This window comes from Pyrgilauda ruficollis, unplaced genomic scaffold (assembly GCF_017590135.1).
Source record: "Pyrgilauda ruficollis isolate IOZ18807 unplaced genomic scaffold, ASM1759013v1 scaffold23, whole genome shotgun sequence".
NCBI lineage: Eukaryota > Metazoa > Chordata > Aves > Passeriformes > Passeridae > Pyrgilauda > Pyrgilauda ruficollis.
Genome location: NW_024522539.1, coordinates 2,814,838 through 2,838,819, shown reverse-complemented (window position 1 = coordinate 2,838,819; position 23,982 = coordinate 2,814,838). Strand labels below are relative to the sequence as shown.

General features: G+C 38.5%; 1 protein-coding gene across 6 annotated transcripts in view; it reads left to right on the top strand.

Annotated features, from left to right (window-relative positions):
* LRRC28 (leucine rich repeat containing 28) overlaps nucleotides 1–23,982 on the top strand; it is a 51,758-nt gene that overhangs the window by 22,440 nt on the left and 5,336 nt on the right. For 4 of the 6 annotated variants that reach the window (XM_041469056.1, XM_041469057.1, XM_041469055.1 and 1 more), the window contains 4 exons: nucleotides 9,424–9,630; nucleotides 15,816–15,918; nucleotides 19,350–19,525; nucleotides 21,748–21,907. In XM_041469056.1, the coding sequence (XP_041324990.1) occupies nucleotides 9,424–9,630; nucleotides 15,816–15,918; nucleotides 19,350–19,525; nucleotides 21,748–21,907 (646 nt within the window). Of the gene's footprint in view, nucleotides 1–4,774; nucleotides 4,824–6,786; nucleotides 6,907–9,423; nucleotides 9,631–15,815; nucleotides 15,919–19,349; nucleotides 19,526–21,747; nucleotides 21,908–23,982 lie in introns of all 6 variants that reach the window. The other 2 variants (XM_041469059.1, XM_041469058.1) reach the window with 2 other exon arrangements.

The following is a 23,982-nucleotide window of genomic DNA, read 5'->3' as shown; positions in this document are numbered from 1 at the left end:
CTATTAAATGAATTGAGGCAAAATAAAATGCATCATTTACTGACACTAAATCTAAATGGAAAAAGCCTGTAAAGAGAACGTGTAGAACTCGAGGTATGATGTGAGATTAACCTTCTCATGGTTCATGTCACACACACAGAGTTTGATACCTGTATTTCAGTTAACTTAATGTTATTGCAGTGGTATTTAAAATAAATACATGTGTTTACCTTAGCATTGTCCAAATCTGCATTAAATTGTCATTCTAGATGGAAGGCTTTGATGCCAAGCAAGTGCAAGTGTACTCTAGTTGGTAATTATTTAACATTTGAGAGCTTTAGGAACTAAGACTATTTATTTGTGTAGGTAAAGGAATGTAATTCAGAATTACTTGAGTGGGGGGTTTGGAGTGTAATTGCAAGCCTTACTTGTCTACTTTGTGCTGATTTGAAACACTAAACAGCAGAAACTATCACTGTTTAAGACAAAGTTGCTCTCAGCATTTATAAAATCAGGACAATGCTAGTGTTGCTTGAAGTCAGATGTCTTCTTTTTTACTGATAATCTTAGTTTAAAACTGTTAGTAGTTGGTCCATAGCATTTTTCATGTAGTAATCGTGTCACCATAGCAGCTCCTGCCTCCCCTTCTGGGCTGATGAATTCTCCAGGCTGCTGAGTTCAGCAGAGACAGCTGGGACAGTGAGGAGGAGCAAGATAATCTCCTGGTGCTGCTGCTAGAAAAGGATATCTGGATCTATAGTTTCCATGGCTATTATAGTGGGAATATTTCCTGTAAGGTTTAGCCAGTCCCTCCCCAGTAATTACGGTTGCAATTTGTAGTAACTGCCAGTGGCCTGGAAGAACTCTTATTTTCATAGGACTTAAGACAGTCCCATCCAGTAGCATTCTTTAAAAAAACAAATATAGTGACTCCACTGCTGTAAACGTGGCTCCAAGCTAAAGATCTCCCTTTGATTCTTTTCTTTATCCCACACAAATTTATAGTTGCATCTTTTTGTTACGAAGGCCAAATTTGACCCTCAGGGAAGGGTGTTCTGTCTCCCAGTAGTACAATGAGTGAGCCATAAATTGCCTTGCTACAACAGTACTTTCCACTGAAAGATGAAAATTGAACCTGGACCTATTGCTTTTGTTATGCATTTAGTGGAGAGGAAGGAAAAAAACCCTAACTAACCTCAAGAAGAAGAAAGATGTGTCTGTTGTGAGTTGGCTGGAAACAGTTGATAGCAACAGTCACAACAGATTGGTCTTTGTGTGGATTATTTAGACACCAGTGCTGTAATGAGTTAGAAGCCACTAATCTGTGTTTGTCAGAGAGACCACTCTGTTGTGTTGATCTCAAGTTGTTCCTTGGACGAAGAAAGGAAGAAAGCTGTCCTAGAATTTACAGCCAGGACTAGCCTTGTCTCTGTGGCTTCCTGAGCTGTCCTTAATCTCTCCTTAGGATGCTCCTTTTGTTTGCCTTGGTTTCAGTACTGGTTTCTTGTATTTAAGGAGCTATCTTCAGCTGTCTGGCATCATGAGCTCTGTATTTTATGCACAGAGTTTTTCTGGAAGGCTTTCCCCCCCCTTTCCATGTATTGATATTAGTGCACACTGAATCATGGACGATGTGCAGCAATAAAGATAGTCAGACATAAACAAAACAAGAGAAACATAACAGGTCTCATGCTTTATTCATGTCACTTTTGTTTATGTTCTTACCACCCAGAAAAAGGAAAACAGCTGCTCCTCAATGGAAAGATAACAGCAGAAAAACTCCATAAATAAGAGAGATTTTCTGTAGAGTGCTAGCAGAATTTTTCGTGCAATATATTTGATAAAGTACTATTTTGACTCTTTATACTTAATTTTGGCTGCTCTAGTCAAAATTTGAGGTATCATTTAATAAAACCATAGAATAATATTAATACATTAATTTCACATCTCTTGTTTGTGTAACAACAGTACCTTGCTGTGGGGCAATGAAGTAGGCAGAGCACACCAGAGCAGAATGAAAGGATAGGTTGTCTTCTGAAAAAACAAACCAACCAAACAAACAAAAAACCCCAAACCAAGAAAACAGCAAACCTGATAGTTTCATGGCCTTGAGTTACCTTTGTGCATAAACAATTTTTTCCTCTCTCTGTTCCTCTTGCCCTTCCTCCCACCTTTTCCACTTTTCTCGTGTATGATAATTTCTGGTATTTTTATCATCTGGTTTATCCTAACTGTTCTCATTGAAACCATCAAATTGTGGACAAAAATGTAATTCCAGACCTGCAGTGAGAGGAAATATGGGCTAATAACCACTGTGGATCTGTGCTCTGTGTGTGTGCTGAGAGAAGCACAGTGCTGGGCCCATGGCATTCAGACAGCTGCCAGTTCTGTTAACTGAAGTTTAATTGTGGTGTAAGATGGGGAACCACTGACCTTTAGAAGAATTTGACTTAATGAGACCCTCATACCTGATGTCTATTTTCAGCCATTTTTAGCTGACCTAAAATTACTGTTTAGCAAGGTTGGACTTCATGGAGCCACTTTTCTCACCTTTGCTTGTGAATGATGGCACAAAATAAATAAAGATTGGTTCTAAGTTTGCATGTGACATTTAGGAAGGTTGAGGGGGGGAAAAAATATTCTATTTTGGTATGTTCAGCAGAAGTATGTATTTTTCACTTGGTTTTGGGCTTTGTCTGCTTCTTAAGTGTTTTGGAGAAGAGTCAATGTAGTTTAGGGCTGAAGTAGGTGAAACCAAGAATTGGGAACAGCTTTGAGGGCTGTTACGTGACTATGTTCATTCACAAAGACTGTCCTGCCCCAGAAAAATCTTTTCCCCTGTTCTTTACAGACAGAATATTTGTGTGAAATGCAGCCCTAAGCATTGCTTTGAAATTAATAGATTGAAGTTTGATCAGCTGGGATAGAGGCTTTCTTCTTCCATAGAATTTTTATGGGTTTGAACTCTTTGAGCACCTTATTTAAAAGTGAGTTATTCATAAAACAGTTGCTGCAGTATCACAAGATGTCTTTCAGTACCTTCTTTTCTTTTTCTTCCTTTAAAAAACTAAGCAAATATTAGCCTCTATGGGAGAAATATGAGGAAAATCATCTTCAGGTCTGTTAAGCTTTACAGACCACTTTTCAAGCTCTCTCACCAACAATACAGAGAAAGAGCTGCATGCAGCAGTGTCAAAATGTAAATGGGATTCAATTTGCCTGCCCCTTTCATTGTCCTTAAATCTAATGATACCAATTTCAGTTATGGTTAAACTTCCTTGTTTGAAGATGGCACAGGTCTACCTTAAGTGTCAATTTGTGCTAGAAAATTTAATTTTTATAGGCTATGGAATGTGAGCTGCGTGGTAGGACAGTAAATGTAATGTAATATATAATAGGCTATTTAATTTATTTTAACCATCTTAAAGTCTATTTAAGTCCTCCTGAGACATCCCAGAGCAGATCTAAAGGAGATCTTCTCCATCAAGCTCTCAGCAATTTAGACTTACACTTCCTGTCTCTTACAGTTTTCAATTGATAATAGTATCCACTTCAAATTCATGGCATGGATAGACTTGGATTTTTTTTTCTAGTGGGACAGGTAGTAAGTTCTGTTAAGTATGGAAGACTTCAAACATTTTTCCTCACTGGTGCGTAGTTTTACAGGTCTAATAAGGAAATACATCTTGTGCTCAGGTTCGTGGAAGTTGATTAAAACATTATTTCAGAGTGAAGTAGGGTGAAATTGCCCTATTGCCCTTTGGGAGGGAGCAAGTGTAGTCAGTCCCTCTCCTCCTTCACTGTTTCAAGCAGAGCCCTGACTTGTAGGACCTTCTTATCATGATTTTCTGTTCTTTTTTATTATGATTTTCTGTTCTTTTTCTTTCAATTTCTACCCCTTAAGTCTAGAAGTTCTTGCTTTTCCTCCTGTATGACAATTTGCTTCTCTACCACATTACTACTGCTTTAAATACTTGGGTTGACAGAAACCTGAAACCTAATATTTTTTACCCAGGTGCAAAATGGGAAGTCTAAACAAGTTAGACCCTCGAGGAACACCACCACTAGTAATATTTTCTCCATCCCAGTAATTTACCATGAGGTGTGATCCTCCTGTGTTACCATTAACTAAGAAATTGCATCAAAGAAAGATAAACCATTATGACATGATTTACATTTGAGAAGATCTGGGCTGCATTTCTATTCTGCTTTCTATTTATGTTGCAGTCACTGGTTACTCTTGGGTGCTCTTTCCCCTTAGAACAGTTGTTATGAGATGCTGAGGAGCAATGAGCTCACATTAACAGGTTCTACATTTCTTCTCCAGCCCTAGGCTGCTATTGCAGAAAATGTCCTATTCATTGAGAACCCTCGTGCCCAAATCTGCAATTTTGATAAATAACTCTTTTTTTTTTTTTTTTTTTTTTTCAGTATTCTGGGATGGAAATTTTTTTTAAGCAGCCTCATTTCATTTTAGTAATGGATGTGGTAATTTGCAGTGCTTTGTCCTTGTTCCCATGAGGTATTCTGTCTCTGTCCTCATACACATCATAATTCTTACAGGAAAAAATGATGCAAAAAGCTAATTTAATATTTGGTTTTGTCCTCCTAATTTCTACTCCTTGTTGACATCAGTTCTTCATTTCTTGCTCTTAATTTCTTGTTGAGAAACCATTTGTTTGTCTGTGAGTTCCCATTTTCCTGGCCTCCTGGCAGTTTGCATTTAACCTCTGCAGCCTGACCTCTGAAGTGCCAGCTCTCTTTGCTGATCAGTCCCTTTTTCCGTTCCTTGTAGGTTCTCTACTTTCCCTTAATATCCTGCTTTGAGGTGCATTCTCATGCAGGTAGGTCTGTAGCCCTTTCCTGTCCCCCTTTTTAACTTTACTGGGATATAAGGACTCAGATTTAAAGTAAACCTTTCCCTCCCATACACTCAAATCCAACTGTGTATGTGTTTCATATATCTTTGGATGAAATTTTGCTTTATGGCCCATCAGGGAAAGGTGGGATTACTCTTGAAATGTAAAGAAAAACTGTTGGCTATTTTTGGGTCATGCAGCTGGTGAGGTCTGTACCCCCAGAAAAGATTAAGGAAGTTTGAATTGCCTTTGGCAATTACTCTATGTTGTATAGGCTGCTTATTTCCAGATGGTGGTTTTTGTTTTTTTTTTTTTTTGTTTCCTTCACGTAAAACCATGGGAATTAATTTGAAAAACTGGCATTTAAACCATCTGAATCAGAAATATATTTTTTTTTTCTTGATGCTAGTTATGTTTATATAAACACAGTCCATTTTGTTAGAAGGTCAATAATTTTGGACATTCCCTGAAATCCTTTCCTGGTTTCACTTTTTAAAAGAAAAATATTAAAGTTACGTTGATGTTTCTTTTTTCATTGTGTTGGGGGCCAGATCTATATGGCACCTTTTTGCTGAAAACCCTAACACACAAGAGGACAGTTCACTTTTCCATTTTTCCAAGTAGTTGCGAGAGCTCATACAACAGATGCAAGGGCTGCTTTTTAGAGCTTAGTGATCTCTTCTGACTCTGCATATTATCAAGAGAGAAAAGGATAAAATGAATTCCCCAGTTTTAGCGCATGGCGTGTGTGGGTCCTGTGTGGGTCCTGTGTGGGACTCTGTGGCTCTCTGTGGCTCTCTGTGGCTCTCTGTGGGTCCTCTGTGGGTCCTGTGTGGGTCTGTGGCACCGCACGGCCCCTCAGAGGCTGGAGGAGGGCGCTGGGTGCGGAGCCTGAGCTGAATTTCCATGGTGTCGGGGGGTGTTGTGTTCCCAGTCTGTCAGCCCCTCCTGTGTGCACATTGGGACCATATGGGATTGCCCAGCTCCATGTGCTGGCAGCACTCCCTGCAGATGGACACGGATGAAACGCCCGAGTCCACGAACCAGCGCGGGAACGTCACGTTTGGGCTCTCTCTGTCTGCACAAATCTGTGTCCTCCTGAGCTGGGGGGTGGCAGAGCTACTGAGGAGTTGGGGTTTTTTCTGGCTTCTGGTATCAGAATGGGGCTCAGTGCTCTGCTGTGTTGATTTTGATAGTGTGAACCCTAGAGCTAATATAAATTTTAAATTACACTTTTATGAATTTCATTTAAATGTAATTGGAACTCCTCAATGTGGTCTAATGGTGATGTATAATGCTTGTCTCTTTTTTACCCTTGGGGGTGCTGGGGGAATCTCTGAAAGTCCCTTTGTCAGCTCTTTTTGTTTGGGAATAGCCATTTTCTTTTCTGGATCTGCTGTAAATTTCCAAAGTTCACCTCTGCTATATCCTAGTGCTTGATGAGCTGACAGCAAGAGGGAGATTTGCAAGTCTTTCACTGTGTTTGTTAGCCAAGACTTCCTGCAGTATTTATGCTGCAAGACTTTAAAAGCAATGATAATAGTATTTAGTAACTAAAAGCTTGAAAAACTTATTAATGGACTGTTTATATTTGTGTTATTCCTCTTAATTGTTTCCCTTCACTTTAATGAGATGAAAACCAATTTAGTGTCATTAGTAAGTGTCTGAGCATGTTCTTCAAACTGAGCTTTGAGCACTATGGTGGGGAGTCTGGGGGTTATATCTTTAATATGAGGGTTATATCCTTAATAGGATGGCACTTTGTTGTTTGGCTTAGTCTTAAACTTCACTGTGGGTCAGTGGGTGTTTGTGCAACATGTGGCACTAGATGTTGAAAGTGGATGTTTACATCTGGTATGCATTGGGAGATTAAGGTAGAGAGGATGAAGTTTTGGGTATGTGTTTTTTGGATGAAGGATAAAGTGAGAATACTTTTATTTCCTCTTAGATTTGAAACATATCATTCTAGCAATGCCTTTGAAACTCTGCCAGCTTTGCCAACCGTAACATTTATGGGATTTTGGACCTAAACTGAACTAGAGAACTGTTTTTAGTGGCAGAGAAAAAGGTTAGTGCATGAAAATAGCTGGGCCTATTATTGACTGCATGTGGTCAGTGGTTTGGCTGAATGTAGGTGGCTCTTTTCCTGTCACTGTTTTCAAGCATATGGCTTTGTGATGAATATAAAACTCTTTCGAAATGAGATCTGCTGCAGTTCTTTTTGCACAGTAGTCTTGTGCTATTTAGTAGTGATTATTTTGCTTTTGTCATTTATTTTCAATCCTGTATTAAAAAAAAAAAAAAAAAAAACAAACCTTTTCAAGTAAAGCTTACTCCTGTTGACATCAAAGCTAAGAGGTTTGAAGAATGTGATCATCTGTGTATAGCAGCTGCTTCTGTCAGTAATATTTCTAAAAGGATGCCTAAACTGTGTGGTTGAGTCTTTATTGTAGTTGATGCTGGGATTGTTTGCAGTGGGCAGAAACTCCCTCTAAATGTGCACGTGCATTTTGTTTAATGATTACTTGTGTGAAAATCTCTAATACTGAATTACAACTTCCCTTTCTTTGCTTTTCATATTTCCAGTCTTGAAAGTAACATTTATAGCAGTTTCTCCCAAGGTGAACTTTTTTCCCATTGTGTAGAAGACAGCTTGGGTTAACCCAGTGTTTTGTTTCCTTTGTGTGTAGTATACAAGGTGCAACCTCAGAACTCAAGGAACAGTGAATTTTCTTGCTCCTGCTGCAGAGAGCTTAAGGGCACAACAGGTTCTGTTTAACTTTAACTTAAACAGTGTTACCCTATTTATATCTTTGTAAAAGATCTGGGTGATAGAGCTGTAAATTGTACAGATTGTGGATTGTGTAGATTGTCTGGTGTTTTCAGTGTAGAAGATTCTAGTGAATCTTGTTTTAGCAGCTCTCAGATGCAAGAGCTGGTTTCATTCAGCTGAGAGCAAAGTACATTTGGGTCTGCAAGATGCTGAGAAGTGCAGCAAGTTTTAGGGGCACAGAGCACTTCATGAGTTGGTTCCATTGCTGTGAAGTATTTTTAAAACAAAGCAAAACTGTTCTGTAGGTTGGGGGAAATGTTATGGTTTCCTCCTGTTTGAGGGAAATAATATATAGAATTATCCAGTTTTTAGAGTAACTGTAAAAGAATAACTAAATAAACAATGAGGTAACTTGCAGGGCTGCTTAACATATTTTGAATGTATTTGTCAGTCAGTCCTGCATCCTGTTTCACAGGCCAGACACAAGGGAAAACACTTTTACAAAAGTGAGGCTTCTTGTATGATCATGCCTTACACATTTTTAAGAATTTAGTTTGTTACCTATCTAAAAAAAATACACAATACTATTTGAAACACAAAATCAACTTTTAAATTCTTGAACTAAAAAAAAAAAAAATAAAACGTCTAGATGCTGTAATTATTGCAGTGGTAGATTAGAACTTGGTGAAATATCTTCCTACAATATAACATAACAATATCACTCACAGTTTATTAGGAAATTTCTTTTCTAATTTAAACTAGCCCTTCTGAACTGTATCATGAAGACAGAGCTGTTTTTCCCAAGCAGGCTGGGTGAAAAGACTGTCACTAAGCAAGAAGTGCTATGCATATGTTTGTAACTCTTATTGCAAGAGAATCTTAAGTAATTGCATCCTCAATAATTAAAAAAAATATATATCATTTGAATTTTCCTGAGTTTGGGGTTGTGCAAAACACTCTCAATATCAGCAAGCTTTGTAATGTGTTTTTGTTTGCATTTTGGTTTGTTTGGTTTTTTTTTTTCCCTCATTCTGTTTTAGGACTAGGAAAATGCTTGATATTTTGACAGTAGTAATTGTCCCAGTTCAGGAATGCTCTATGAAAGATCTCATACTTGAAATGCTGATAAAGGTTCCTAACTGGTATTGATAATCTCCATCACCTTCATGTTCCAAATCTTTTTTGATACATGAAGATGATGGAGATTATCATGATGCCTCAGGTTTTAGCTTTTATATTTTTCACATTCTGTGCTGCTTTAGTGTGTGGGTCTGAGCTTCACATTAGAGGATGATGAGCTCTGCACAGAGCAGGGAGACAAAACAATTCCTGCTCTAGCTGGGGACCAAGAACAAATGATCCAAATCTCAGGCCCAAGAGCACAAACACCGTGGGCTGGAGAGGGAAAAACAAGCAGCATGGGACTTCATGGGCTGAAGCTGGAATTGGAAAATTAACTCCAGTGTGCTAATGGACTAAAACTTATAAAAATGTGAGACCCCATGAGTGGTCGTGAACTTTGTGACCATTTTGGTTCATCTTGGGTGTAGCCCTGGCTGGGCTCTTTTGCTGCCCAAGGTGGAGCCATTGAGGAGATCCTTTTAATAAATCCCTACTTTATTTTTTAATTCCATTTAGTCTCTGTTCTAGGTCAGCCTTCACAAGGCATCAATCAGTATCAGTTCTCAACATGGACTGATAGAACAGTATCTACAAAAAAACTGCCGATGAACTTTGATTTTAATTTATCTGAGGGGTTTTTGTGGTGGCTTTTTATGAAAGTAGTTACAATTCCCCTTGCCTGTTGTGCAGAGGTTGGAGACCTGCGGGAGCTGCAGACTCTGGACATCTCCACCAACCGCCTGATGACGTTACCCGAGAGGCTGCACATGTGCCTTTCCCTGCAGTACCTGACTGCAGACAGGAACCACCTGTGGTCCGTGCCCCGCCACCTGTGCCAGCTGCCCAGCCTCAACGAGCTCTCCATGGCTGGCAACCGCCTGGCATTCCTGCCCCTCGGTGAGTGCCCACCTGGGGGGTGGGAGACAGCAGAACAAACTGCCCGCCCCCAGAAATTAAAAACAAAACAACAAGTGAGTTTCTTTGGTGGTCCCCACAGACTCTGTTTCTGGAGCTGTCACAGGGATCATATTGTTGGAAAATATGTTAATTAAAAAAATGCAGGTTAAGGTTTCGTGGTTTTTTTTAAAGCTATCAAATTTGCTTTATTTTTAGCTAACTGAGGGAAAAAAGTTTAAATTATGCGCTTAAATATAGTACTGTGTAATCTGAGTTCCACCACTTTGGGTAATGATCTGTTTCTGTTTGCTGGATATGATGATTTAACTAAGATTCCTCAACTAGGGTTTAAAACTTGTTGTGGAGTCCCAGTAACTCCATATAAATTACTTTTCAGCATTAGGAGTGTCAGTACCACATAATCCAGTGCAGGTTTAGTTTGTGCTTTGTACAGGCATCCATCAAAATTTCCACAGTAGTAGCCCAGGGAGGAATTGATGTGCCTTTTGCTCAGCCCTTTTGAAAGTTGGGAAGAGTGGAAGCAGGTCAGGAGTGGGAGGTGCAGTCAGTGTGTGGGGGTTTGTTGGGGGCAGTCACTGTGTGTTCCCTTTGGGGAAAGCAAATCTTCTCTGAACTTGTCGCTTTTCAGCCCTGCCACGGGGTAATCTCAGCTGAGATACAGACACAGATGCAGAGCTGCCCTGCCATCTGAGAAACCATTAATACTTTTTCAAGAATACAGAGTTTGGTGTTAATTAGGTGCAGATTAAGTTATGATAATCACATTGGAAAGAAGCTGGAAACTGAGATTGCTAAAAATGAGATCATAATTTCTAAATTAATTACGTTGTATAGGTTTAACTTAATCTTTTCAGTACTAGCAGTTCAGTTTTTAAAGAACTTACTGATCTTTCTGAATTTTTTATCACCTCAGCTTTTATTACTGGAAAGTAAGTGCAAATAATGTCTCCAGACAAAGTGTTGCAGTTATGTCCCAGCATATGTCATTATATAAATGAGAAAACGAGTTCCAGGATGCATCATGCAGATTCCACAGTACTAAAACAAGCAAATTGCCTTCCCTTATTTTGGCAAATATTTTTAACTCCCATGAGAGAGGAAGTTAAACAATTTTAATTTTGCAAAAATTCAGTAAGATGAGATGTGAAATTTTAAAGGATAAAAGTTTTTGCTACTTTTGCACTGGTAGTGTACCTGTGAGCGAGCCGTGACCTGGATGAGCCGTAGATCTGCCAAAGTTTTAAGTTCAAAAGGAGGAAATAAATCTCTAATATAATGACACACCTTCTTTTTTCTTTATTTTTAGACTCAAATTCAAAACATTCAAAAGGAACTTTTAAAATAACGGGAAACATCAAAGACTGTCAATTGACCTTGTTCAGTAGTTCTTAATAGTGACTCACTGGTGAACATTTGGAGATAATTTGCTATCTGTGGATATGAAACTGAATCATAAATCCTAGAGTTCAGAGGAAAAGCAGCACAGTATAAATGTAAATGTTTAATCCTTCCTCTGAAGAATCAGAAGGCTTCAGTGGTCAAGATGTGATGAAATAAAGTAGAAGAGAGAGTGCATTGAAAAGCAAAAAGATTAAATCTATCTTCTGTTGCTTGGAAAATATTTGTCTTGGAGTATTGCTGAAGTTAAGGCATAATTGTAGCATTACTTCTTGCTGCACATGTTGGCTGGTGGGGCTTTTGTGTGTATTCTTACATCCAACTTCACTTTACCAGTTAATGACTGATAAGGATGCTAAATAATGGTGAAAAATACTGCAGAAATACTTTCAAGTGATAGTCAAGCAAATATTGTCAAAACAATTTTTTGCAGTTAGGGAGCTGTGTTGAAAAGCAGAGAATTTATTCGTCTCCTGACAGAATGGTTGAGTTTTGTTTGTTTTTTTTATTAGATGTGTCCATGTTAAAATAAATGCAGTTTAAACAAATTGCTTAATGCTTTTTAAAGCATTATTTACTGCATTTGTTTCACGTGGTGGGTGACATCTACTCTGTCAACCAGGAATCCATTCTGCCTTGTCCAAGTTTGTCCCTCGTAGCTGCCAGCAGAGCCTCTTGTTGAGTGTAGTGGAAATCTGCATTTTCCTGTTCCTGGATGGATGGGTGCAAGGTTTATTCCAGCAGCAGCACAGCTCTGCTGGACAAGGATCTGGAGGTTCTTTACCCTGTACATGTTTGCAGGCACATGTGTCTTGGGAAAAACACTAACTGTTAATTAGTTTTAAAATACAGCAAAAATGTCTGATCCCACTCCCTGACTTTCAGAACAGGACCATAAACAAGCAGATGGGTAAACAACAGTGAATTAGTAATTTGTTTTGCAGAATACACCTAAATCTTGAATATGCCAGTGTTTTGTAAAAATAATTTTTCAGCTGTGAGTATTTCAGTTTATACTGAAAGAAATGAGACACCATGGATCTCAGCCTTTGGGTCTTCCTAATGAACTAATTTTTAAGAACAACTCCAGCAATTCTATGTATAAGTTGAACTGGAAGCTGCATCCTGAGCAGTTGTATTATTGTCATGGTAACTTCATGCTCCCTTACTAAATGGTCTTAGAAATCTGCTGATCATTGTATATCAATCTACTTACAACATAAATTATCTTTTGATAGAAAATTAACTTTAAATTTTTAGCATTACCGAGTGCTCCAGTGCCTGAAAACAAATTCCACTGCAAGCAGAAATGTGAATCTGATGACACTGCAAAAATAAAAATCATTTGTGTAATAAAATACAAATATAATTAAAATAGGCCATAAATTCTCAAGTGTACTGGCAGTACAGGGGATGTTATGACAGCAAATATTCAGTATTATATCACTTTGAGGGTTTATGTGCACTTTTTCTTCAGAAAATGGGTCTAGTAATTATCAGTGCACAGTAAACAAAGGTCTTATTCTACCTCAGTATATGCTGCTTTTGTGTCCATGCCCTCACAGTATGGTTAAAAGAGCATCAGTGCAGCCACACAAGAGCTTTTGTTCCATCTTCAGCCATGTGGAATGCATATGCCAGGGCCCTGAGGTTAAAAAAAAAAAAAAAGGAAAAAAAAAAGAGGGAGAAAAAGAAAAAAAAATAGAATTGGGGTTTGTTCAGGACTCATGGCATTTGGTCATTTCTGGGAGAGAGGTCTTTGATCTGGGAGGCTGGAAGGAGGAAAGTGGAAATGTTTTAGACACAGTACAGTGCTTGCAAAAGCCACATGAAAACCTTCTTTGTAGCTTTAGCCTTTTCAGAGATGGGCAGCTTCCTTGTTGCACCGAGTTCTTCAGAAGCAACTTTTAACAATATTTGTTGGCCGATATAAGACATAAAAATTAATGTGGATGGGATACAAAGAGCCTTTCAAAGTGATGATTTATTTAAAATTTAAACTTTATGGATAATGTTTGAAACTGGGAAAAAATCTTTTGTAGTCTAGAAGATGCTTGGTTATTTAATGCAAAGAAACTCTATCAAAGGAACATTTATAGTTACAGGCTATTTGGCTTTGGGAATTGAATTTTTCCTACTGAGATATTTTGTCTAACATCCAAAAATTTGCTTTAATTACCTAGGAAATGCAGTCAACTCAGAACTTAGAATCTAAACATAGCATAAGATAAAGACAGAGGGAAGAGATGAGATGCAGCCTCACTCCCCCCTCTCAGTGCATATGAAAAGAACAGCTTTAGGGCTTTTTTTGACTTGCCTGATTTTCAGCCCATTTGCATACATCTGTGTAGAAACCAGCAAGATGAGCCTCTTTTAAAAATTTTCTGCCATTCTCTAAATTAATAAGTTAAACAGTAGCACATTCAAGCTACCCCAGCAACCCATAGTTTCCTGCTGGTTTTAGTCTAACTGGCTTCTGCAACACAAGGGAACATTCTCTGAATATTACATGTCCCTATCCACCTGCTACCTGCTTTAAATTGTGTTGGCTGATTCCTCACCAGCCTTACAATATTTTATGGTGTTATATTGCCTCTGTGTTGCAGTATTTTTATTCATTGTTGGATAACAATGGGGTTTTGTTTCATCTAAAAATATCCCAGAACTTCACTAAACTATTTTCAGCCCTGCAATAGTGAGCCCAAATAAATCATCTCATTGAGGTGATGCTCAGCAGCATCTCCAGCAGTGCCCATCAGTCAGCAGAGGGATTTGTGCTCCCATCCTGAGGGAGGACACTTGATGGATGCAGCAGATACTTCTGGGAGCTGGAATGTCTCTGGGACAGGGTCAAAGCAGCATGTGATGGTTGAATGTGTCCCTTGATGTCCAGTGACTCTGCTTTGAACAAAGCCCAGATTATGGTCCCTGAAACCCCCACAGACTGTTGCAAAGCAAGGGTCTGTGTTAAAGGGGAAAAAAACCCCAAAACTCTTTTTTTCTCTGTTAACACTTTTATTTTAGAAAAGGAGTCTCTTCATTTTCTGTTGGTATTATCACTTGTCCTTTATATCAAAGATTTGATATTGTGCCACTCCTCAGCCTGAACTTTTAAGGTTTCTGGTGCTCACAGCTGCCATTCAAGTGGGTGACAGCTGAAGAGATTCAGTATATTTTCAGATGGACACACATCTGGGGAGGGATCACTCAAAATATCTGCACTAAACTGGTATTTAGAGCTCTTGTGTACAATAAAACTATTCAGTAATAAAGAAGGGTTTGTATTACCTATTGTTGTAGTAGGGAATAAGAGATCAGTATTCCAAATAGAATTTCTGAATAGAAATATCATGGGAATTGTTTTAATTTTTATTTTGTTCTTGATCGTGATTACAAAGGGGACAGAAGCTGTTCCCATTTCTCCAGTTACCCTTATATTCCTGCCAGCCAAGGTAACTGATAAAGATGGAAGTCAGAATTAGTCAATATTAGTATTGTCTTGCTGTGGCTGATGCAGCCAAATGCTTGTTTATCTAAGTCTCTCTAAGATCCTCATGAAAGTTTAACAAGTTGGGAGGCACACAGATTATTTGTGTTTTTCTTGATGCAGTTTGTCTGGGTCACAGCTCTCCCATCCTGGGCAGAGGCTTTCAGACTTTGTTCTCCTGGTTTGTGCTTTGCACTAAACATAGAAACCTTTTCCTACCCCAGTGTCTCAAAGGGCATGGGATTGTTAGATGAGTTGGGCTGCCCAGCTGATCCTACACATCAGCTTTCTTACTAGTCCACAACTCTTTCAGACTTTTCTGGTTAGTTCAGTTCGGTTTCTTTTGAAATGTCTCTCATTTGTTTTTCACTTATTTTAATAGCAGACAGTTTTACCACTCACTAGACCTTGCTAATAAGCAAAATTCTCATTTCTGAGAATTCTTCCAAGAAACCTAATTTTTCCCATTTAATTTTAATTTTTTAAGCAAAATAAAATAGATCCATACTGATATGCTTCTACCCAGAGGTATCTTAATATATTTCTAGTCCACGAATGCATTACTTAATCATGCTGTACTTGCTTCTTTGGACTACCAGCCATGAATATTTTAAGAGCAGTAATGCAATCAGCACACCTGCAGAAGTATTGATCATTTATTGCAGCCACAACTTTTGATGTCTAACATTCTGCAGTTTAATGCTTTGTCTTTTCTGGGGCTCTGTAATTCACTGCATCACACAGACTCGTTTCTGAATGACTGCACTTGTATTTGGTTAAGGCTAATGAATCCCAGCAAGGATCTCTCCTTGGAGAAGAGGAGGAGGGGGACAGAGCACATTCTTGTGTCTGTCTTGCCCACTTTCCCAAAGATAGAGAAGCTGTGATTTCACTGACATGAGGCCAGTTAATGAAAGCAGGTTTGACCTTATGAACTTGAAGTATGCACGGAGGATTTGAAATCAATTGTCCCTTTGCTTCTTCAAACTGACTTCAGAGTTTGTCAATGTTAAAATTTAATTATTTATAATGGGATTTTCAGGGCTTCTGAAAGGGGGCTTTGTTTTGTTTTAGTAATTTGAAATGCTTGCTTCTAAACAGCTTTTCAGCTCATCCATAATAAAACCATTGGCTGAAATTTTACAACTGAGAAGTACTAATTTATGTTTGCTTACATTGAGTCTGATTAGCTTATTTATAATTAAAGAGAATTGTTTTGCTTATAATTGTCACTATGTCATCCTTTCTCCCCTTGACTTTCCTTGTTTTCTAAACCCAGATTTAGGTCGTTCTCGAGAGCTTCAATATGTTTATGTGGATAACAACATTCACCTGAAAGGCCTCCCATCTTATCTGTATAATAAAGTCATTGGTTGCAGTGGGTAGGTATAAATTAATTCAGATGTCTTGTGTACCTGTCCTTGTAAAATTTCTCCTGTATGGTACAGCTAGTTATTTTTTGTGTGTCTGTGATTGATTCAGAGTTGATGTTACTTGGAGGGGATTACTGCAGCTCCCTGCTCTGTTTTATTTTTGTAATAAATCTTCTGTGTTAATTGCTGACTTTTGACTATTTTAGTATTAAGCCATAACAGTGAAGTTACTCTGAAAGAATTTGTAATAATAATGTCAGGTCTAGAGCTGACTTTAAAAGTTGGCCAAAAGTGTAGGCTTCACAGAGTTTCCAGAACTAAAGAAAGAACAAAATAATTTTCATATATTGCAGCATCTCCTTGTTTCTAAGTGCTCACATTTCTGTAAGTTGTTGGTCATATCTTGAAAAGTTGTGTACAGCTCCTTCACTCATTTTGCATCCCAGTATCAGCTTCTTGTAGGTCTTGGTACCTACTAACTAAAGTGACTTTTTTTAGGAGTTATGGATTGACAGGTTTATTTTTACGTGTGGATTTTAAAAATATCCTGGGCTGTCTCATGTTTGTGGTTAGAATGCAAGAAAAAAGTGGTCTGTGTAGGACACTGGCTTAATTCTTTCTGCCCTGACACTGGCATAAATTAGGATCAGCACCCCTGATGAATGGAGCCTTACTGGTGTAAAACTGATCAGAAGAGGATTGTCCCCATTACCATCTAATTATAAATTTCTGGTATGCTCACTCTCAGCAGATCTCGCATTAAATATAAATTCCCTCTCTACAGCCTGCACTCTGCTGCAATATGGGAGATGCTGAGTCTTGGCATTTTAAGGTTTTTCTAATATTCCCATGTCAGCTGCTTGGTGATATTTAAATACTTGCAGTTGGATTACAGTTCTGCTGAACTGTGTGACTCGCAAGCTTTTACTAATTTTGTTTTTCAGGAAGGATAAATTCTAGCCTTTTTTCTTTCAAAACTGATTGTAAATTGTTAGACAGACATTAAATTGACCTTAAATTTAACAGAATTGTATCGACTGTGACCAAAAATAGTAATGATAATGCTGGAGATGGTCCAACTCTCCTGCCTGTTTCAGTTGGTTTTATACAACAACCATGTATTTTTTCTTTTTTTTTTAAGTTTTCATTTTATACTCAGTGAAAAGAATTTTATCTTTGCACTGACCTTTGTGAAGATCCTACCAGTTCTTTTTGCTGTTCTTACATGTACAGTGCTGGTGAGACCACCTGCTACTGTCTCTGATATTATAAATCTAGTACAGAATTATAGAATCTGTACTAGATCTTAAAAATCTGCTATAGAAGAGACTAAAGGAGTTGCAAGTGTTGCAATGAAATTGATTCTTGTAATGCCTCTGTGGAATGAAAAGTTATTTTCTTCCTTAATAATGAATAGTAAAAAGAGATAATTTCTAATAAGAAAAATGTTTCTATTCGTGCACCAAACAGATTCTTGTCTTTGTTGTGAAACTGCCTTGAAACATTACAGATTATTTTTAAGAAAAAATTTCAGTATGAGAAGAGCACATATATATTGTTAAGAAACGAAAGGTCTTATTTGATAATGTGTTGAGAGACTTTAAAATTGTGTAATAATGGTCATGTGAAGAATTTCTGTGTTCTTTCCAAGAAAGCATTAGTAACCAGGCTAAGGTTTTCATGGGTCAGGCAAGAGTTGAAGATCCAGGCTTTAGTGCTCTGTCTGGCCCTCCACTGGAGAATAAAATCTGACAAGCTGCTGTTACTGACATAAAGCTTGATTTCTGAAAATAGAATATAAATTGCCTTGTGTAAGTATTGAATCTCTGTCTGGGCATCCTGCAGTCAGACTGACTGAAAAAAGTCTTTTATGTGAGAGGTGATGATCTCAGCACTCAAAATAAATTTTGATCTTATTTTTTGCAGATTGGATTTCATAGTCCCCAGTTAGGGATTTGTCAGTCTTGTTGAAGGCAGCCAATAGGTGGTCTCAGCTTTTTTTTCCTCTCACTTATTTATCCACCAAGCTTCTTCTGCAGCTCCTATTTTTCCCCAGCTGTTTAGACCATCCTCTATTCCGATTTTTAACCTCCATGGATTTTGTGTGTGGCATTAATAGCCTCACCCTTTACATGAAGTAGACCAAATGTCCCAGCTCTGAACTGCAGAGGCTGTAGTGAGTTCAGGGTTTGTTCCTTAGTGAGGTTGGTAAGGGGTTATTCAGCTTGAAAATACAACATGATAGATTTATTTATTGTGATAACTAACTCATTGGGAATGGATCATTGGAATACTGGATCTCTGAATTCCCACTTATGTTTTAACCTCACTAATGGGAAAGTATTAAATATTTAGCAAGAGGCTTATTGACTTGCTTGCTGTTTGATGCTGCTCTTTTTTGGTTGTTTCTCTGGGCTGTTCCTTCTTTAATCAGAAGAGATGAGATTCTTTGTTGTCAGAGAAGTACTATGAGACTTCTTTCACATCTGATAAGGTTGAGAGTGGTTACCTCCGTTTTAGGTCTAGTATCTGGGAAGGCTGACAAATTTGTGTTTCTGTTCCATTTGTTAGGACTGGCCCTAACAAGTTGCTCTTGGCTTCAAATTTCAGTTGTCATAAACAATTCCAATTCCCCTGTTGACTTCCCCAACCTCTTAGTAGAATTTTCCTATGCGTGTCTCTCTGGTATGATCGCTTGCAACAGGGATCACGTAAAGAGTTATTATTTTTACTACAAGCTAAGTTTCTCTCTTTGGATCCAAATAACCTTCCCTTTCCATATATGATTTGGGAAGGGCAAGGCTATTAGACTTATTAGGATATCTTCCCACTACAGCATGGCTGTTGTTTTTATTTTTCCTTCATCGCCCACCCCATGCCCTCCAAGGGAACTCTGTGGATGGGGAAAGGTGTAATACAGAATCACCCAGTAGCACTTAAAATACATTGTTTGGGGGGCTGGAGTTTGCCTCATGTGTTACAGTTGAGAAATCCATGATTGTTTTCAGCTGGTTGACCCAAGACACGGGAAGCAAACTGTTGGGTAGGAAACTGCTCCCCTCAGTAAAGGATTTACTAACGAGAGGCTAAAAGAAATTGTCACGTGGGCAGAGTAATGGGCACGTAGCATACGTGGCTCACCCCCTTGGGGTTGTGTTCTCATTTCTTGATGTTATTTGATGAGTAATTCCTCCAAATGTCCCATGTCTAGCACATCACAGAAGGTGGGAATCTGTAGAAACATAGAATCATAGAATAGTTTGGGAAGGGACCTTTAAAGGTCAACCCCACATGTACTGCTCTCTACAAGGAATTCTTGAGGGGTGCTGCACTGGAGAACAGTATCAGGCTTTCTTTGGGTTGGTCATCTGGGTTTCCCTGTAAAGTTACTTTTATTATTTTTTTTCTAACCACTTTCTAAATGTCTTGTGTCCTTCTAGTTGTGGTTCTCCAATTCAAGTTTCAGAGGTGAAACTGCTCTCTTTTTCATCAGGCCAGTTAACTGTGTTCCTGCCAGCAGAGGTGAAATCTATAGGGACAGAAACAGATCATGTCCTGCCTTTGCAAGAACTGGCCATGAGGACCCTCTATAACACCTACTACAGGTTTTTGAAAGGTATGAAATTTTCTGCTTTCTTCAGATTACGGAAAGAGTGAAAGTGTTTTCTGGCAGTGATAGGAACATTTTTAACAGTTCTTCAAAGGCTTGGGCAAGGATTTATATTTTAAAAGATTTATTTAATCAAATTATGTTTGAAATGCTGCATTAGAACAAAAATGTCCAATATCAAAAACCAGAGTTCCAAGACTATTTCTGAGGTCAAGTGGTGCTTATAAATGGTTTCTTACTTGAAGCCTGTATGAAGAAGGACACTTTTTTTTGCAGGAGAAACTCTTTAATGGAAATAGGAGATGAGAAATACAGTTCCTGAGGCAAGATCAGATGCATCAGCCAACAATGCAGCTCCTTGCCAGGCAGCACACTCCTAAACTGGCAGACTTGTTATACATAAGGCAGAAGAAATGCGAGCAGCCCTCGGCCATTTCAGCACAGCGTGACAGCTGAGCTGCTTTAGTTCTGCCCCAATTCAGGCTCTCTGCTCTGAAGTGGCCCTTGGCTCATCTGGTTCTGCATCATGCAATCACATGAGTTAGCAATATCTGATGATAACCTGCAGATCCTCTCAGATCTGGATGTGTTGTGACTCCCCACTGTTGATGCTATCTTGGGAATTCTCAGCTTTAAAGGTCAAAGGAGAAAGCGGAAGAGTGGAGAGTTCCAGTGGGAAGATTAGAGGGGTTATGGAAAGGATCTCTTTGTACCTTGGCCACTGGAGTAAATCCTCTCTGCTTTGCCAAGAGAAGTGTACAAGGAGGTCTGCCTTTTCTCACCCACTTGTGACTTGCACAATCATTTCTGGAATCCAGCTGTGTGGATATGGTTCCTGAAGATGTCAGTGAACTTTGGCGTAGGAATGGGAAGGTGATACTGCAAAATCAGTTTAAGGACTGGTTTGTAAATGGTTTTATACAAGGCTGTGAGGATTACACCTATTTTCAGCCAAGATGCAGACCCTGAAAAAGATGGATTTATATATCCATATACACACGCCCATAGCTATGTCCTATTCTGAGTGGCCTTATTAAAGACTGTGGGCATTAGCACTGCAACAGCCCAGTTTTGGTGAGCAGGAGCAGTGCCTGTGTCAGACAGGTGTACCATAATGCTGTGCTGGGGAAGCAGGTGGCACATATGATTAAAGTAGCAGATTTCATCTGTCACTGCCTAAATTTGCAGTTTCAAGAGTGCTGTTAAATACTTGGCGGCTGCTGGGGAAGTGACAGAAGTGACTGGACTACTTTTCCTCAGTCTTTGCTAGGCTGCAGTGTGACCTTTTCTTTCTGACGCAAATGTCCTGCTCGTCCCCTCCTTGGGGCTCTTGTGGTATGTTGTGTCTGGGGTTCAGCCTTGCAGTGGTGGAAAGCTGAAACCAGTGTGATACCATAAAACTGATTTATCAGGTACTGCATCTTGTCTTGATTACTCAGCACCTAAACTCACTCACCTGTCTTGGCTCTCTCTCAGTTTCTAGATGGAGATCAGCATGTGGAGTTTAATTTATAAAACACTCTGTGGTTTGGGCCAGGCCTGGGAAAGTGATGGCTCTTTCTCAGGAAATGACCCTGGAGTCCCTTTTGGTGAAAATGATGGCATCTTTTAGGCTGTGGGGGAACACTTAACAGATGAGGAATGTATCGATCTTTTTAGAGTGGTCTCTTTGGTTGGGCCACTGAGAATTATGCTGGGCTGGATTGAATTTCAAGTAATTCCAAATACTGCAAATCTCTTTTTGCTGATGGTGGAGTTTGGGCTTTGTAGTGAGGTTAGCTATCCTGCTGGATTGGTTGCTGAAATATTTTAATAAAATACTACTGATGTCCTTTTCATAATGTTGTATTGTTATTAGTTGTTATTAGTTATCTAGACAGATTAGACATCTGTCTAGATCATCTCTGTGTCTAAAAATCCTTCATGATCTTTTAATCCTTTCTAATATTTGCTCAAGCTGTAATATTTTCACCTGAGTATTTTAGCCCAGTTAAAGTTATGCCCACAGATGCTAAACTTGTACATTTAACTTCGACTTTTTGAATTCAGACATGGAAAGCACTATGTGCCTCACTTTAATTGTGGTAATTTGTATTACCTCATTGTTTTGACAAAACCTTAAGAATGTGAGGCAGCTGTTTTCTGAATTGTTCATGGATCATGCTTGTGTTTGCCTTTATCATGCAATCATTTTATTATAAATATTTTTTGTTTCTTTTCTTCTCTAGATTTAAACTTTCTGACTCCAATTTCACTACCCAAAAGCCTCTTGGAATTGCTGCACTGTCCCTTGGGACACTGCCACCGCTGCAGCCAGCCTATGTTTACCATTGTCTACCCAAAGCTCTTTCCCTTGAGGGAAACTCCAATGGCAGGATTGCATCAAGGGTAATTATACAGGAAATTACACTGGGGTTTCGTTTAGGAAGAAAAACACCTTATGGAACAAAGCATATTCTTAAGGATTTTTTTTTTTTTTTAACTTAGCATTTCAGATCCAAAGTCCCTAGCCTGTGATTGCATGTCTATGTTGACAAATATTTTATTCATGAGTCAACCAAAATATTTCTGTTAGTCTGTTAAAAGGGTCTTCAGATATGCTTGTCTCAGCCTGGTGTAAGACAGGAAGGGGTTTGGATAGGATGGGATTGAGCTGTTTGTGGTAGTGCAGCACATGCCTGGCAGCTCTGTGCCCTGGGAAGGAAGTGGTACTAACACCAGTAATTGCCCTCATGGTCTCAACCCTGACTTCAGATTGCCACCACCAAACAAAAAGTGCTGCAGGATCGAGATGGAAAAAAGCTCTTAAAGCTGGAGCTTAATTAAAATGTTCTGCAGTAAAATACTCCTGTTTTAATTTCCACACTAATTAACTTGAGATATGCTGTGGAAGCATTCTGCATAGGAACATACATTTTGTAGCAATACATGTTTTTAATAATACTTCAGTTTTATGGTTGTAGCAGTTGTGAAAGTGTCTGCAGGATTCACAAGTCAAGTGCACACACCCACACAGACTTGCTGGTCTGCTGGACAGTAGAGTCATAGAAGGGACTCAAAATGGGGATATGGTTCAGGGAATGTTGCCTTCATGTAGATAAAGATATAAAATACCTTTAAGGTGAGCCCTGATTGCTTTGCAGTGATTCTTTCCCTAATCCTTATTAGTCTGAGTGGATACTGTAGCCTTCCATGAGCCATAATATCAATGAATCCACTTTCTGCAATGGAAAAGAATCATCTAAGGAATTTTGGCTTGTACTGTTTGAAAAGTAATAAAGGGGGTTTAAAGCAAAGTCTCTTGGAGTTAAAAAAGCGAAAGTGATGTTAGATTCTTGTTACAGAATTCAAGTCAAGCCATTAATTATAAAGTATATACCTAAAGGTGGTGGGCAGAAAAGAAAGGTGCTCTAAAAAGGAATGTTTTTGAGATTACTTGTTGGTGTCTGTATAATGCTGGAACACCACTTAGTTCCTGGCCTGAGGAAATCCATTGATTTGATAGTTGATTTGCTCTTCCATAAAAACAAGAAACTGCTTTTCAATAGGAAGATCTTCAATAAAAGAGAAGAGACTAATGGGTGGCTCAGGTCGATGGTACCTGTTTTACACAGCTGTATCATAGCCTGTTTTGCTGTCAGTTTGTAACATGAGAAGCATCTGATTTGTAAGCAGTTCAGCTTTATGAAATGAAACAACTTAGGTATGCCAAATCTGGGCAGCAGCCAGAGGGCTGCATAAATGCTATTTTGGAAAAGCCATCTTTCTTAGAAAGATCTGATTGCAGAGATTGTACATTTCAATTTCCCACTCTTCACTTCAGTCATATGTCGAAATTCAGTAGATTTCATGTTGAGTGAAATAATTAACTTCCATATTACAGTCATAATACTCTTAGTCATGTTATAATCATGCTATAAAGAATCTCTTTCAAACATTCAACAGTATCATTTTCTAAGAAAATGATTGAAAACTACTGGCTAGTCACTAAATCCATCTATTACCCTGAATAATTCAACAGTGTGAGAGTTTGGACTACTTTGTAATTAATTGCTAAGCATTGCTCATTGTAGAAGTTACAGTTACAAGATGATAGGCATTATCAGTAGACACCTTTAGGAATTATTAAAGTTAAGACTCCACAAAAACATACTTTAGAGCTGTTTTGGAAGAACATTCTAAAATTAACATTCTAAAATATAATAATTAAAAATAGTATTTCTGCATGGTTTTCACTTCTTTCAAAAATAGTTGTCATTCCTTCCCTTAGACAAGAATGTACTGTGTTCTGCAAAATGCCTTTAATGAATCCAATCTTAAGTAGCTGACATTTGATGCAAATCCACAGAAAATGAGATCTAAACAGGGCAGCCTGTCATCCTTATCTCTGTAGCTTGTGCACTTGACGTAGTAAGATTATGTGGAATTGTGGAGGTGTGATAGCTGGTTTAGAAAGATGTGAA